The sequence below is a fragment of the Clinocottus analis genome, unplaced genomic scaffold (assembly GCF_023055335.1).
Source record: "Clinocottus analis isolate CAN_PGR_092001 unplaced genomic scaffold, fCliAna1.0.p SCAF_7, whole genome shotgun sequence".
Classification (NCBI taxonomy): Eukaryota; Metazoa; Chordata; class Actinopteri; order Perciformes; family Cottidae; genus Clinocottus; species Clinocottus analis.
The window spans coordinates 12311989-12326665 of NW_027176229.1; the positions used below are offsets into that span (position 1 = coordinate 12311989).

The 14677-nt window shown below is 40.4% G+C and overlaps 2 protein-coding genes and 1 long non-coding RNA gene across 4 annotated transcripts; 1 reads left to right on the forward strand and 2 right to left on the reverse strand.

Annotated features, from left to right (window-relative positions):
- Window positions 1–1618: 1618 nt before the first annotated feature.
- On the reverse strand, window positions 1619–6355 carry LOC137805058 (uncharacterized). Of its 2 annotated transcripts, none has more exons than XR_011080195.1 (3): window positions 5721–6355; window positions 4707–5185; window positions 1619–4069 (listed from the first exon to the last, which is right to left on the reverse strand). It is a non-coding gene; the product is annotated as an uncharacterized lncRNA (long non-coding RNA). The 2 variants fall into 2 exon arrangements; XR_011080194.1 differs by having other exon boundaries at window positions 4707–5167; window positions 5721–6353.
- A 2442-nt stretch (window positions 6356–8797) lies between these two features.
- zgc:153044 (uncharacterized protein LOC751678 homolog) lies at window positions 8798–9637 on the forward strand. Its single transcript, XM_068604725.1, has one exon. It carries the CDS (start codon window positions 8949–8951, stop codon window positions 9492–9494), a length of 546 nt encoding a protein of 181 aa, XP_068460826.1. The 5' UTR covers window positions 8798–8948; the 3' UTR covers window positions 9495–9637.
- A 753-nt stretch (window positions 9638–10390) lies between these two features.
- On the reverse strand, window positions 10391–14677 carry tgoln2 (trans-golgi network protein 2). The gene is made up of 4 exons (XM_068604724.1): window positions 14467–14677; window positions 12551–13257; window positions 11898–11981; window positions 10391–11790 (listed from the first exon to the last, which is right to left on the reverse strand). The coding sequence occupies exons 1-4, from the start codon at window positions 14519–14521 to the stop codon at window positions 11785–11787; spliced, it is 852 nt and encodes a 283-aa protein (XP_068460825.1). The 5' UTR covers window positions 14522–14677; the 3' UTR covers window positions 10391–11784.

Here is a 14677-nt window from a genome sequence, read left to right on the forward strand (position 1 = left end):
TAAACACAGACACACATATGCACTTGTGCACAGACATTCCTCGTTCTTTTTTTTTTCAGAGAGTAAAACAGAAATGCACATTTGGTAAAATCTCCACAAAATCTGAATGGTTGAGATAATTGTGAAACTATTTATGTTTTTATGTTTCTTCTCCACTTATGTTTCTCTCTCCCTCTCCTTCTCTCTCCCTCTCCTTCAGTCTCTACCTCTTCTCTCTCCCTCTCTCTCTCCCTCTCCTTCAGTCTCTACCTCTTCTCTCTCACTCTCTGTTTTTCTCTGTCTCCCTCTCAGTCCCTCTCTCTCTCTCTCTCTCTCTCTCTCTCTGTCTCTCTCTCTCTCTCTCTCTCTCTCTTTTTCTCTCTCTCTCTCTCTCTCTCTCTCTCTCTCTCTCTCTCTCTCTCTCTCTCTCTCTCTCTCTCTCTCTCTCTCGGCCATACATGCTTCTGTGGCGTCCAAGTGAACTGGAGCATTGGCTTGTTTTCAAAGAATGGTGAAACAAACCGTCCACTAGAGATCATTATTAAGCCGATTAATGTTTTTTATCCCAACATACCTGCCTTTGAACTGGAGTTTGTGTGATATTCAAGACATTAAATGGAGCCTCACCGTTCTGTGAGGGGACTCTGCTCCCTGAGCTCTGTGGTGAATTACAGCTGACCCATGAAGACCTCGGGCCCCGCTGCTCCTACCTTTGGAACCCCCGTCATCTGGATCACATCGGGCTGAAACGCGGAGCAGAGCCCCCTCTGTGTGAAGCAATGGAGGAGGATGACCATTTATTTTTGCATATTTCATGAGACCCTTTTACATATGCTGATGTTGTTACCACATTGCCAACCAAGAGTGTCTCACCTGTATGTTAAATGACACCGATGTAATTCTTTCAACAACCAAAACACAGTCCATGATAAATATTGGGTTAAAAGTGAATCAGAAATGCAAGAAACCACAAACCATTAACTATATAAAGTGTAAGATCCAAATAAAATTAATACAGTGAAATCATTGCACCGCTGCAAACAGGTGTCAATTGGTTGCAAATATGCAGGGTAGCTGCACCAGAGGAACATACAATCTTCTGATCTGATGAGTTGCTGCCCCCTGCTGTAACACTTTATGCAAAATCCTGAAATATTTCCATCAATGTGTGGCAACATATATCAGGACCGCATTGTTGTTTAGGAGATTTTAACATATTATTCAGACGTGACACAGTGATCTAATTGCATTACCTAAAAAGATTACTAAGTGTTGAATACATGTAAATAACCAAAACTCGTACCGCTTTTGAATAAAAAAAAACACTTGCTGAACAAGCTGTGACATCAATCGATCTTCAATATGATTCCAGCAATCAAGAATTAAGAAAGTAAATACGTTATTTAGGATAATAACACTCCTGGACACTTCAAATGCTCTTGCTTGGTTAAAAAAACATGTTACTGGACAAGACTCTACAATTCCTGATGTTGCTGTGGATAATCGTGATGCTTTTCTGCATAAGATATTTTGTATTTGACTGTGTAAGTTGCAGTTTGTCCTGTAAGCAAAGAAAAAAGAGATGATACAATAAAACATGTTTTGTTTATCAGTGAAAATTGTTTATTACAATAGCATGTAAAAGGACAACTGATAAATTAGCATTATAGCACAGAACATTTTATTTTTCTTTACATCCATGATACGTCACACAGTGTATTGTTTGAAGGGTTTAAGGAGTGTATCCTGGTGCTCAGTAGTACGACCACAGTAGTCAGTCACTGTGGATGCATTCGGCTAAAACTGCTTTATAAATATAATCTGCATTAATACATTTATATATTGTTTAAGAGAATAAACACACCACACCACACACAGACACACACACACACACACACACACACACACACACACACACTGGTGTGCTCTTTCTTTCACACACACACAGACAGGCACATCAATAAGTCATTCTTAAAAAACTTATTTCTGTTAGGACATTCAATAAGTGATGCAACTCCTTAAAACAGGGTGCTTCACTAATTATGCCACTGAGCACAAAGTTAGTGATTTTAGTTTTTGTTAGATTATTAGTTTATTAGTGGGTTAGTTTGTTAGTTTGCAGAGAGCTAATGTATATTTGGTTAGTACCTATTAATTTAACATGAGCAGATGTTAGTATGTTTATAAGGATTTCTGATGAGCATGTCATTGACACGGTTAGACCTATAGGACTTTATTTATTTTGGATAAAAGCTTCCATGTACTTTCATTTAATAAGCCAAAAGGCCTACTTTTATATAATAAAAGAAGAACAAAGAGACAGAATAATTTGATTACAGACATCAGGATGTTTCCCTCAGAAGGAACACAGATGTTAGTCAGAGCAACAGGTGGGTCTGCAGCCTCACCACTGTTAGTATCAGAACCGTAATAGGTTATTAGTGGAGTTAAGGCTTGCTTGGCTTGTGGTGACAACAAGCCGGGCACTCATCTGCAAGGGTTGACCACACAGGTAGAGACAGAAAGACGGCCTCTGGAGATGTGAATTTAGCCTGTGAAGTGTGACACAGTAGAGTGATATTATGTTTTGATCAGATCATAATCGGCTTTGTGAGGATTCTAAAGTATGTGGTCAACCCAGTTTGATATCAGCAGCTGATTCTCCTCCTCTTTCCATCAAGTGGTTAATAGCGTTTCCCTTCCCAAGTCCTGAAACCCTTCTAGACTTGCTTACTTTGACAGTTTTCATAAATTTTCTTCTTAAATAATTCATCTTAGCCTGTGATTTCGAGAAGAAGGGTTGCAGGCTCATGAGAGAGGAGCATGTGCATCGGACTGCGGGCATAAAGCAGAGGGTTAGTCAGCGGGTTAGAAAGAACAAAGCCAGCCATCAGCATTCAGAGTACAGGTTAGTAGTCATCCGACTGTTAGCAGGTATTAGTATTGTTAGATATTAGTCAGATATTGTTAGTAGAATCCAGACCTGGGTAAAAAGCTATTTGCACATCATTATTAGCATTTGCGGTAATTTGCGGAAGTATCAGATGATGGGGCAGTAGCCATAGGGACAGTTTAATTAATGCCATTAGGCATTATTCAGAAAACTACACACCATTAATTTCCAGCGTCATTCTTGTGATTATCGAGGTCACAAGAACCCCCACCTAACTGGTACTTTAATGAACAAATGCTAAGAATCATTTGTAAATATGTTTTTATCCTTTGTCTGGTGCATTCAACGTGTTAAAAGAAGAGAGATTCAGTCATTTTAAATCTGTGCAGCAATGAGAAATCCACTGAAAAGCAGGTTGTAGTTTCAGGCCAATTACACAAGTGTTTTATCACACAGACACATGCACACGGACAGGAACAAACACACACCCAAATACAGCACATGCACACAAACACACGTACACACACACGCAGACACACACTGGCACACACCTGCCCACACGCTACAGTAAAAATACAGAGTACACACTGTAGAACCAAAAAAGTCACTGGTCTCATGCCCAAAGTAAGAAGTTTCAAGACAAACAAAGAACATACTGGGTGAATTACACATTCTCAAAATGTGAGAGAACTAGTCATTCTCACTTGTTTTGCTTTTATGCTACAGACACATGTAAAAACATTGTTTCTGGTGAATTAAGAGGGCCTACACAAGGAGAAGTGGCCAAAGTGTTCAACAGTGACCATGGAAAAAAGAGCTGAAGAAAACAAGCGTGAGAGGTGTTTGTTGGCTGCAGTGTCTGTGTTTTAGATCAGCCAAAACACTCATGATTGTGGGGGTGGATGAAGCTATATGGGCATTACTCACAGCCCAGAAAATGTGCACATTTGAAACAGGAAGGAACACTGCAGCAAATTATTTTGGACTCAAAACACCAGCCGTGAAATTCTTTCCTGTAAAAGCTGATCAGGTTGACACTGTCTACAAAGCATCAGTGTCATTTCAAACTCTTCAAAGCCCTTTTTATGATACACAAAAGCAGCAGAAGTTGTCTCTTATAGGGAAACACTCGGACATGGATCCTCTCCTTCCGAGGGTCTGGACATCAGTGATGACGCCCCATGCATCGATCGCTTGCTGCTTGAGAAATGACATGACAGCTGTTAAAGGCAGAAATACAGTAATAATATTCTGATTGTCTCATTCTTAACACCTGTTGAACACATTCCAGTTGGACATGACACGCTTTTGAAGATATTTTTGTCCTGGTCGAACAAACGTTCAAACTATTTATTTCCAGTATAATCCTGAATAATGTGGAATAACGAATCTGAAAAAAATGATTATGCTAAATCTGATTTGGTCATGGTCTCCACTTTCAGGTTGGTTCATCTCCCCTCTTTACCATAATCCTGGAAAAGTGTAGCAGTATATAGCTGAAAATATGGCAGCGATTTAACACATAACTAATCTCCCATGTTCTATCTGCTCCCCATTTATCTGCACTCTCAGCAGGCACAGGGGCTTAACACACGCACGCACACACACACACTCATGCACGCACGCACGCACACACGCACACACACACACACACACATACACACACACACACACACACACAAATCCTGGATGCGGGCAAAAAAGCAAGATAAGAGTCCATAAAAATCGTCTCTGCAGTTTATATTCATATATAACAAGTCACAGTGCAGACTGTAAAGTGAATATGAGAGGAATGAAAGTCACAGTGGTGTAAATCTACTGTCAAATCCTTTACCAGTGTGTGAGGCAGCAGCACAGCGGAGGGCGATGGAGCTGTGAGGTCCAGAGCGAGTCAGCTCCTTCATCCGTGTAACTGGAGAAGAATACACAAGACAAAGCAGCAGAAAAGTGGGACGCAACCCAACCGTCCTCCCAAGATACTCCAGGGATTACGTGTACTTCTGAATTATTGTTTCTCCTACTGCTTTTTGTTAAAGACAAATGAATACACCTACTACTAACAGACATACGTTACAGTATCAGTTATCTGACTGACTAATGCTACTAAATTCTACATCTGATATTCTGTGCAATTAAAAACTATCCTCCCGTGTGTTTTTTTTCATAAATATAATCCAGCCTGTACACATAACCTGTCCTGCTGTTCGTTCCGATTTGGATCCTCCCAGTGTGTCCTGACTGGTGACATGTCAGCAGCTCTGTAGATGAATCCATTAACACCGCCCACAAGGTAACCTAAAAGATAAAGACACACTGAAAAAGTACAGCCAATCACTAGATGATTCACTGTGTTTTTGCATCCCTTTTGGGGGATTCAATCATCCACTTTGCTTTATATTCACTTTATATTATGGAACTACATGAAATCAGTACTTTAGAGTTGAAACCATATAGCTTAAGTTTAATTTCTCTGAGATGGATGTTGTACAAGCACAGCACAAAAAATACAGTGTAGTGGCTGCAGCTCATGCTATGGATATACTGTCTATCTGGAGATGAAAGACCACGTATGGCTATAGGCATATATATAATGCACTGCCTACCTTTATGAAATGAACCATCAATCTAATCTGCCATGTGTCCAGAAATAGCTTTTCTATAAATATGTATATTTTAATATTCATAAAGCCTGCAATGTAGGTTGGGAAGAGGACCAGGCCCTCCTCTGCAGGAAATTAAACGAGTTCATAGTTTGACAACAGATTCATCGTATAGGGCAACAATAAATCGTTGAATGTAAAACCACAATAGAACAAAATCTACTATGTGGTCTTTTTTTTCTTCCTACCAGTGATCTGCAGCATCAGGCGACGCGAAAAGATCTTCTTCTTCTTCTCCGTCTGTGCTTCTTCCATGCTGAAGGCGCTGCCGAACTTGCAAATGCATGCCTTGTGTGCGCTGTGATCAGCCCGCAAGAGAAGGCTGGTCGCCCCCCGGACCTCCACGATATACGCATTTACTCGAGCCGCGGCGGAACGTCGTCTGCATGGCCGCAGAGCCGAGACGAGCAGATGTGGGAGTGCCAACAACAGCTGCGCACTGACGGGAGACCAGTCCGGGGAAAACAGGATAAAGTGGAGACGGAAGCCCCGGGACAAAGAAAATGGATGGGAGGTATTAAAGAGAACAGAGACGTCTTTGAATAAGAAGGACTGCGCAGAGCTGAATTAATCAGTGGTCTCGGTCTCCAGCTGCTTCCACAGGTTTATGGTCTTTTGTACGCGCGCCCTTCAGCCACCATCTGTGTTTCCTGGGCAACCGAGGACTGCCTGCAGGCACCACCAGTACACAGCAGCACCCTGAAACCTAAAGACACTATTCTGCAGTAATTTACGTTAAACATGGAGTATGCATGTTATACACATGGTGTATGCATGTTATATATTATGTAACTGAATTAACCACATGCAAGCACAACACACACAGTTATCCTGTATGTCCTCTCTCTCTCTCTCTCTCTCTCTCTCTCTCACGCACTCACGCACACACGCACACGCACACACACACACACACACACACACACACACACACACACACACACACACACACACACACACACACACACATATATAGTAGAAATGGGATATTAGCACAAAAATACACTATACTACCACATATTTTAGATGTGCCCTGATGATTAATTTCAAATTTCATTAATGTCAGTGAAAATAGCTAATCTTAAAGTGTAACTAATGGGTTGAATAATTAATTTTGAAGGTGTTCTGCTTGTTTGTTCATCTTGTAATATGTATGACCCAAATGTATCTACTCCACGCCTTCTGGTGGATCATCAGGAGGACAACTAACATAAATACATGCATTTCACTTGCTGATGTTTAAGAAAAGGTTACTTAGTTGCCAAAAAAACAAGGACTAATCCTCTGAAGGAAACATTAATTAAATCAGTCCACTTGTTGAGACAGTTGTTTTTTAATGTTTGAAAGTGAAATATATAAACTGATGATAATAAGTATGAGAGTGAATATATTACTGGTACTAGAAGAAACGCTGACAGTGGCAAAATGCATCACACAGTATTGCATGTGGCTGTTATACTTAAAACTCAAACCCAACTGTTTGAGGGATGAAATAAATTTAGAGATGTGTGCATGTTTGTGCCTGAGGGTGGTGCGAGAGGAAGGACCACTATAGTTTTCATTTTGGGATATATTTTGTAGGAAATCCCAGAATAAATAATAATATGTATTATGAGTTATTCTGGGATTTCATACAAAAGATAGATATCCTTGTAAATTGAAAATAAAAGTTTGAAATGCAGATGATTCCCCAATATATGGCTAAAAAATGAGATTCCTCATTGAGTGAAGTCAACCCAGCACGTAATGCCCAGAATTGTGTACTCTCGGCTGAATATGCCACCCAGATGTGAAGCAGGCACTGTCAAAATGCTGAATTGACAAAAAACAAAACTGATTGAAATACCTTCTCCAAACCGACCGAGAGAAGAGGATCACTCCTGAGGACGCTCTTCAGACCCTTTCATCACAATAGCCCAGATGGACACCAGCTTACAATAAGTTACTTACTATGTGTCCGGTATGAGTATGGTTGAATAGATGCATGATTGGATGAAAATGTAAAGAATGGACAGAGTTTTATTCGGATGATTCATTGATTGATGGTCATATTTTGTCCCATAACACAATGCTGGGATCCCCAATTAAAAACTTGGAAGAGGATCTTCCTTCTGGCAATGAGGTTGATAAAGGAGAATGGTCTCTTGTATAAAGAGCACAGGCTTCTTGCTCCTGTGACAGTATTATAAAAATGCCTCGCTCAAACGATGGAGCAGCAGCTGCTTGAGTTATAGATGCTTCTGGATCAGCTGAAGAGGAACCAGCTGTCAGCCATGAAGCAGCCAGTCCAGCCCAGTGACGAGTCACCTGATGAAGTTTCATGTTAAAGTCAAGAAGCCAGCTGAAGTGTAATAAAACATAATATTATTGTATTACATTATATATTGCTTAGAAATCATTACAATGCAACTGTACATTTCGGAACTGATGACCAGATGCTGTAACACTTGTTAAAAAACTGAACAGCTATCAATCTTCCAAAATACAAAACAACTTAACTACATGTGCCATGGTTATATCTTATATGTACACTGGCTTAACTGATGCAGTATTATGACTAACCAACAATCCCAAACCCAAAGATAGAAGCCATGTGAAGGTGGACACGTCAAACATTTGACTTAGAAATATGTATTTAATGTCAATCAACAAGTTTAATCAAATAATCCCCCCTCTCATTTATACACACACACACACACACACACACACACACACACACACACACACACACACACACACACACACATATGTATAAACATTTCCATTAAATTCATGTTTCCTCCAGAGGATTAGTCCTTGTTTTTTTTTTGGCAACCAAGTAACCTTTTCTTGAACATCAGCAAGTAAAATGTTCTCATGTAACCCATCTTAAAATCTAGGGGGTTAATAGTAGCATCTATAACGTATCATTGTTTTGTTTCCCAAGCACTGATAATGTTTTAGTATTTACAGTTGGTACATTTTGCTTAGTAATTGTTCCCATTGAGCTCCGGTGTCTTATTATTGTACTAATCGTTTTTTCTGTTATGGTTTGAATACACGCATTACCAACGTGTATATAAATACGAACTAAAATCAAATTTGCAAAAGTGCTTCTTAAACGAACAAAAAAACAGGAATGAAGTGAAGAAAATCAGGGAAAGAACTCTTACTAAATAAAATAAAAAGTAAGGTCGAGCTTTTATTTTACGAATATCTTTTTGTTTTTGTCATAGTATGTGCTAACCAGCGAGACGGAAAGACACCGTATGTGGAAACCCCTCCCAGAAGGAGGCGATAGCGTGTGAACGCACACAAATTTGTCCTTCCGGAGTTGCCTTACATGCATCAGCGAACCGGGACTCTCACAACATTCTTGCACGACATCTTCTACACGCAGTCCGTGCCTCCACGTCGCAGCGGGGTATTTCACGTCGTGTATGCATCAGTCGGGTCTTGCAGGTCTGTCAGGCCTGTGCCGAGTCACCGACCATCTCTACCTCAGCAATGGCCGAGCGGCTAAAGACTCCGCCCAGCTGACGCGGTGCAAGATAAACTGCATCGTGACTGTCACTGAGACCAAGAGCCGCTGCCCTCTGCATCCCGAGGTGGAGTACGTCCACATCCCGCTCTCGGACTCGCCGGGCTCTCCCCTCAGCGAGCATTTCGACGAGGTGGCGGATAAAATACAGTTCACTGCCGAGCACGGGGGCCGCACGTTGGTGCACTGCAACGCCGGCGTGAGCCGCTCCGCCTCCCTGTGCATGGCCTACCTCATGAAGCACCGCGGGGTGTCTCTCCTGGAGGCCCACAGGTGGGTGAGGACCTGTCGACCCGTCGTGAGGCCGAATAACGGCTTCTGGAAACAGCTCATCCGCTATGAGATGGAGCTCCGTGGGTGCACTTCTGTCCGAATGGTCTGCTCCTCCATGGGAGAGCTACCAGACATTTACGAGCAGGAGGCCAGAAACATGATGCCACTGTGAAGAAACCAATACACTGCTTCGTAGGGGTAGTGTTAACAATTGAACAATGCTTGGACATAAATGTACAGTATTGTGTGTCGCATGCGCATTGATAAACTGCTGTTTGGTCCTCTGAACAAAACATAAAGGCTGTGTGTACTCGCTGATGAGTTAATGAGCTTCATTACATCTCAAAGGAAAATATTGTGCTCCTGACTTCAATGCATTTACCCCACAGCTAGTTAGCAGTGTTTTTTTTGTTTTTTTTTAAAGTTTAGCAATATAACGACATAAAACATGCATCCCCAGCTCTTTAGTGTGTTCACCCTTACAGAGAAAATAGTGTCTAATGAAGGCCCCTTGTAACATTTGTTGTTAGCAGTTGTACAAAACAGTGATTCGCACTAGATTTCACAAGTGTTTACAGAGAGATAAAACTATCCCATATTCCACAAAAAGCAGAAAAAAGTTTTCTTCCCTGCATTACCTAAGCTTAGATCTAGCTTGTGACCTTTCAAATGCTTCTGACCCCTCAGTTGGTACCACTGGACTAAACTACACAACTGTATCTGAAGTAGGTAAACAAGCTCCACCTTTACTGTCTGCTACATAAAACTGCAGTGGAGTGGTATCAGTACAACTTGCACCAATAATATATATTAATTCCATAGGTTGTAATTTCTGTCAATTAATCTATTATTGTTTGTCTAATTAATCTTTGCAAGGTTTTGAATTTAAGGTTGAGGCTTGTGTATGAAAGGCCCTCCATCAATAAAGCACAATAGCACTGAAGACAGAAAAGCAATCAAACTAATTTAAGACTAGAAAGTACAAAAAGTATTTATTTTAGAATCAGCACTCATCGGCGTTGGTTCTTCAGGCACATGTACAATGAAAGTCTTGATGGACATCAGGTTGTGTTTTATGGACGGCTATTAACAAACTTAAATATTATACTTAGTTATGTAATTACACAGCTCTTGACAAATACAACTGATGTTCTTTCAGACTAATGTCTAAATGCAAAGCAGCAAGTGGACCAAGAGATGTTTATCCAAAAGAAGAAGCCACAGAGGTGTCGAGCAGCCAGACAGTAACCAGACCGGCAGTTTAGAGAAACAACATTTTAATGCGGGTCACACTTTACATGACATTTAAACTTAAATAAATTAAGAGGCCTTTGCACATGAACCCAACACCTCGACAAAACAATTCAGTTAACATCTTAACTTAACATTTTGGGAAATATAATTTTCATTTCCCCAACCCCACAGTTAAATGAGGAGCGTTAATGAGTGAAGTTGAAAAGGTGCTGGAAGGATTCTTTTGTAACCTTTGGACAGAGTTGGGCTCCACTTCCCCCCCGTTTCCAGTCCTTATGCTCGGCTGCTCTTACGGACGCTTGCTGTAGTGTTAAGATGCTAAAGGAGAGATTGAGAGCATTTCTATTGCCCCCTCAGCAGCTGACAACATGACAACGACTGAGCTTAGGTCCGATGCTTCAGCAGCAAAGACACCAATTCAATCAGCTGCATTCGCCTTAAGGGGGGCAGTGCAGAGCAGCAGCCGTGAGTTCAATTGTTTGCTGCTATGTTAATGCTCTGAATCCCTTACATGCCACCTTTTATATTATATTTATTGGAAATATTTGAGTTGTATTGATCTTCTCGTCAAATGTTCAGCAGGAAAGCAAATTGGCTTTTCCAAAAACTATTTCTATAAGCACATATTTCATTATGTTTAAGTCTCCGCCTTCTGGCAGTTAAAAATAAAGGTCCCTACATTCATCTGGCCAATACCACATGGTTATGTGCACGAGCAGAAATCCCACTGTGATACATTTTTGATACAATTCATCACATAGACATTTATAACAACCTCAAAGAAATTGTACACTGTATTTTACAAAGAATCCAATGGCTTATTTAATGCACAGTGCAATCACTAGCGTTCTGGAAACCAACCAGCTAATATTTTCATCTGCTACTGAAATATCCTGAGTCCGGACCTTAGTCAGGTCAAATTACGAGATTGCTTTACAAGTGGAATAACGACACAAGTGCAAAAACAGCATGCTTATTTTACCTTCACTGCATTTCACTAATTTCCTCAATAAGGCAACAGTGTCGTCTGCATAGTCATACGATAAGCATCTAAAGGTATAAAATAGAAGAATGTCCATTTAACACAAGGTTAAAACAATGCAGAGGAGACCAGGGAAATATCTAACGTATCCAATCACTCTCTTCTCACACATTCGCCAATGTATTCTGCTGCGTTATTCATTCAGCTTCAAGAGAATGACTGGAGATTACATCTGAAATAAAATGGAGATATTTCAAAACTCAAAATGTGTTTGTTTTTTTTAAAACATTTTTTAAAAAGGCGGGGGGAGGTTTTTTTTTCTTTATATCAACAACTTACTTGCTGTTCCAGCTTCTGGTATTCTGTAGATTTAGGGCGACGTGTGGATCTGGATTTCTTTCCTTCCAAAAGAAAGGCAATTATCTGGAGAAAAGAGAAAAGAATATTTGTATGGTTTCAACTGATTTGGCCTATGGAAGCCTCATCAACAAAACAAATATGGATATAATTTAACTAAACACATATTAGAGAATGAATCTCTTTTAGAAACAAAATAAATCCTCACTTTCCTTAAATGCAGTGGCGGGCCGTGGATTTTCTACCTGCACATTCTGGGTCGATCAGCTGTGCACTGCTAAAACGTCAAACTATTCTTTTAACATTGTTCTTTGCAGATGTCATGTGCTTGTTTGGGCCCAAAATGATATCTGCAACTCAGAAGCTGACAAAGTATGACATTTCTACACTCTCAGTCCGACCCAAATGTTTTTTCTTTATGTTTTGTAAAACCAGTAAAGATTAGTTTTAGTTAAATTATCTTCCAGTTATTCCATTGAATATACATTGGAGACCTGAGCGCATAAAAATCAAAAAAAAAATTGCAAGAATGCACAGACCACAAATTGTTGACACGCACCCAATATATTTCCAACACAAATCTGAGTCAGTGGAAACCCAGGAAGTATAATGCAAAGAGGTGTGAAGACATTTACCTTGCGCTTGTTGTGGTAAGCTATGTAAAGCACTGCTACCAGCACAGCTGAAGAGACGAGGTAGGCAAAGAAATGACTGCTTTCTTCCTCATCATTTATACCAGTTTGGTCATATGGAACTTTCTCTCCAGTTACTCTATGTTTGCCATCCTCTTCTACTGGTTTGACTTTCTCGACGACCTCTTCTTCTGGTTGGTCCACAGTGTTGTCCTCTAAAGGTGTTTTGTCTTTCTGGCCTTTATCTTCTGCTTGCTCATCTTTCTTGGTGTCTGTTGCCACTGTCTCCTTGACTTTCCCTCCTGACTCTTCAGGTGTTATTACATTGTTAACTGGGGGAGATTTGGGTGGTACTTTCACATCTATTAGGCCAGATGTGGGTGTGCTCACATTGTCATTGTTTTTCTTTTCGTCAGCTTCATTTGCTTCCTCTTTATTAGTCACATTTGGCGTTTCGTTAGGGTTAACACCCACGAGCTTCTCTGTCTGACTTTGTGTCCTTGCTAGTGTTTGCGTAATGTTTTTCATGGACAGTTTGTTTAATTCAGTCTCACTTGGTAATCCTTTAGCTTTTACAAAATTTGCTGGTTCGTCTGCAGCAACTGTAGTGGATGTTGTTGATTGATTGGCAGCGTTAGCCGACAGCTTTGATGTATTTTCTTGAGTTGCGTTTAGTTCTCTAGGCTCCTGTGAATTTTGCATTGGAGTCCCTGTAAATTAAAAGAGAAAAGAAAAATAGAGTTTTTACTAAATGGTAAATGGACTTGTGTATAGCGCCTTTCTATTCTTTTGACCGCTCAAAGCCCTTTAACATTACATGCAATTCAACCGTTTATACGCTGATGGGAGGGGCTACCATGCAAGGTGCCACCTACCCAATGATACACTGAAGGCATAGACTTCAGGAAATATTCGGGGTAAAGTGACATGGATTTAATCAAACCACCGATATTCTGATTGGAAGACACTCTAGCGCTGATCCACAGCAGTTATTGGGTACAATAAGATAACAATTAGAGCATATTAAATCATGTTAATGTGAAGGCTTTATAAGATAGACACACGCCTGTCTCCATTACTTTTCTGTCTTTTTTAAAAAACTTTTATTCTACTTTTTTGTGATATTCAAATTGGTTAGTAATGTCTCTTGCATCAACTTCATGTGATGTGCTGTAACAATGTTACGTTGCTCATTCTGGTCACATGACATCGATTGCTTCTGTCCATCCGGGAAGAGGGATCCTCCTCTGTTGCTCTGCCTCAGGTTTCTTCCCCTTTTTCCATGCGAAAGGGTTTTTACTATCTTTATTCAGGAGTTTTTTCTGATCCTTGGACACGGATGTTATGTGTACAAATTGAAAAGCCCTCCGAGGCAAATCTTGTATTTGTGATTTTGGGCTATGCAAAATAAACTGAATTGAATTGAATTGAAAGAGGACTTAGCAACGTGGCTCATAAACTAGTAGATGTGGGATGAGGGCGTGGCGTCCCAGGTACTCTAATCGATCGACACATTTTGGGGATATAACGTTTACATTAAAGCCAGTACAACTATCAGAGTTTTTGTCTTTTGTGTCACGTGATTTTTGTTTTGTATATAGTTTGGTTTCAGAAACGTATTATTGCAAAAAGCGTACTAACACTCAAAAATAAAGCCGACTTAAGTTTTTGGTCAGGTATGTTTTTTTTTATTAATTGAACTAACAACATTTAAAACGCACTGATAGGAGTGATGCCAACGCTAAAGATACGGGACACTGCCCTGAGATTATTTGAGTTAAAACACGTGACGTTGTTATACAGCGACAACTAGCTCAACGGTAACGGGCTAATTTAGTGGGGATTACATGGGAGGCAAACATTTCACTGAATAGTCGCAGGATGACATGAATAGCAAAACGACACAAATCTCCACTCACCTCTGACCAAGCAGAAACACAGAAATGTGGCGAGGACCAAGAAAGCCGCCTTCATTGTGTATCCGCTCTCCAGTTAAATTACGAAACAAATGTATTTAATCGGTCTCTTCTCTGAGCTCACACCAGAATCCGCGTTGACAAATCTAAGATGACAGGTTGGACGTTTTGGTTTAGGTCCGGTTCCTGCTTCCGTGTGTACAAATGGTGCAAA

Bases quoted from the DNA above. Each gene is read 5' to 3' on its own strand.
- tgoln2 (XM_068604724.1), bottom strand. From the start codon at position 14,521: ATGAAGGCGGCTTTCTTGGTCCTCGCCACATTTCTGTGTTTCTGCTTG. The intron at 13,258-14,466 runs GTGAGTGGAGAT...TTTAATTTACAG, and splicing joins GTGTTTCTGCTTGGTCAGAG to GGACTCCAATGCAAAATTCA. The intron at 11,982-12,550 runs GTAAATGTCTTC...TCTTTTCTCCAG, and splicing joins CTTACCACAACAAGCGCAAG to ATAATTGCCTTTCTTTTGGA.
- zgc:153044 (XM_068604725.1), top strand. From the start codon at position 8,949: ATGCATCAGTCGGGTCTTGCAGGTCTGTCAGGCCTGTGCCGAGTCACC.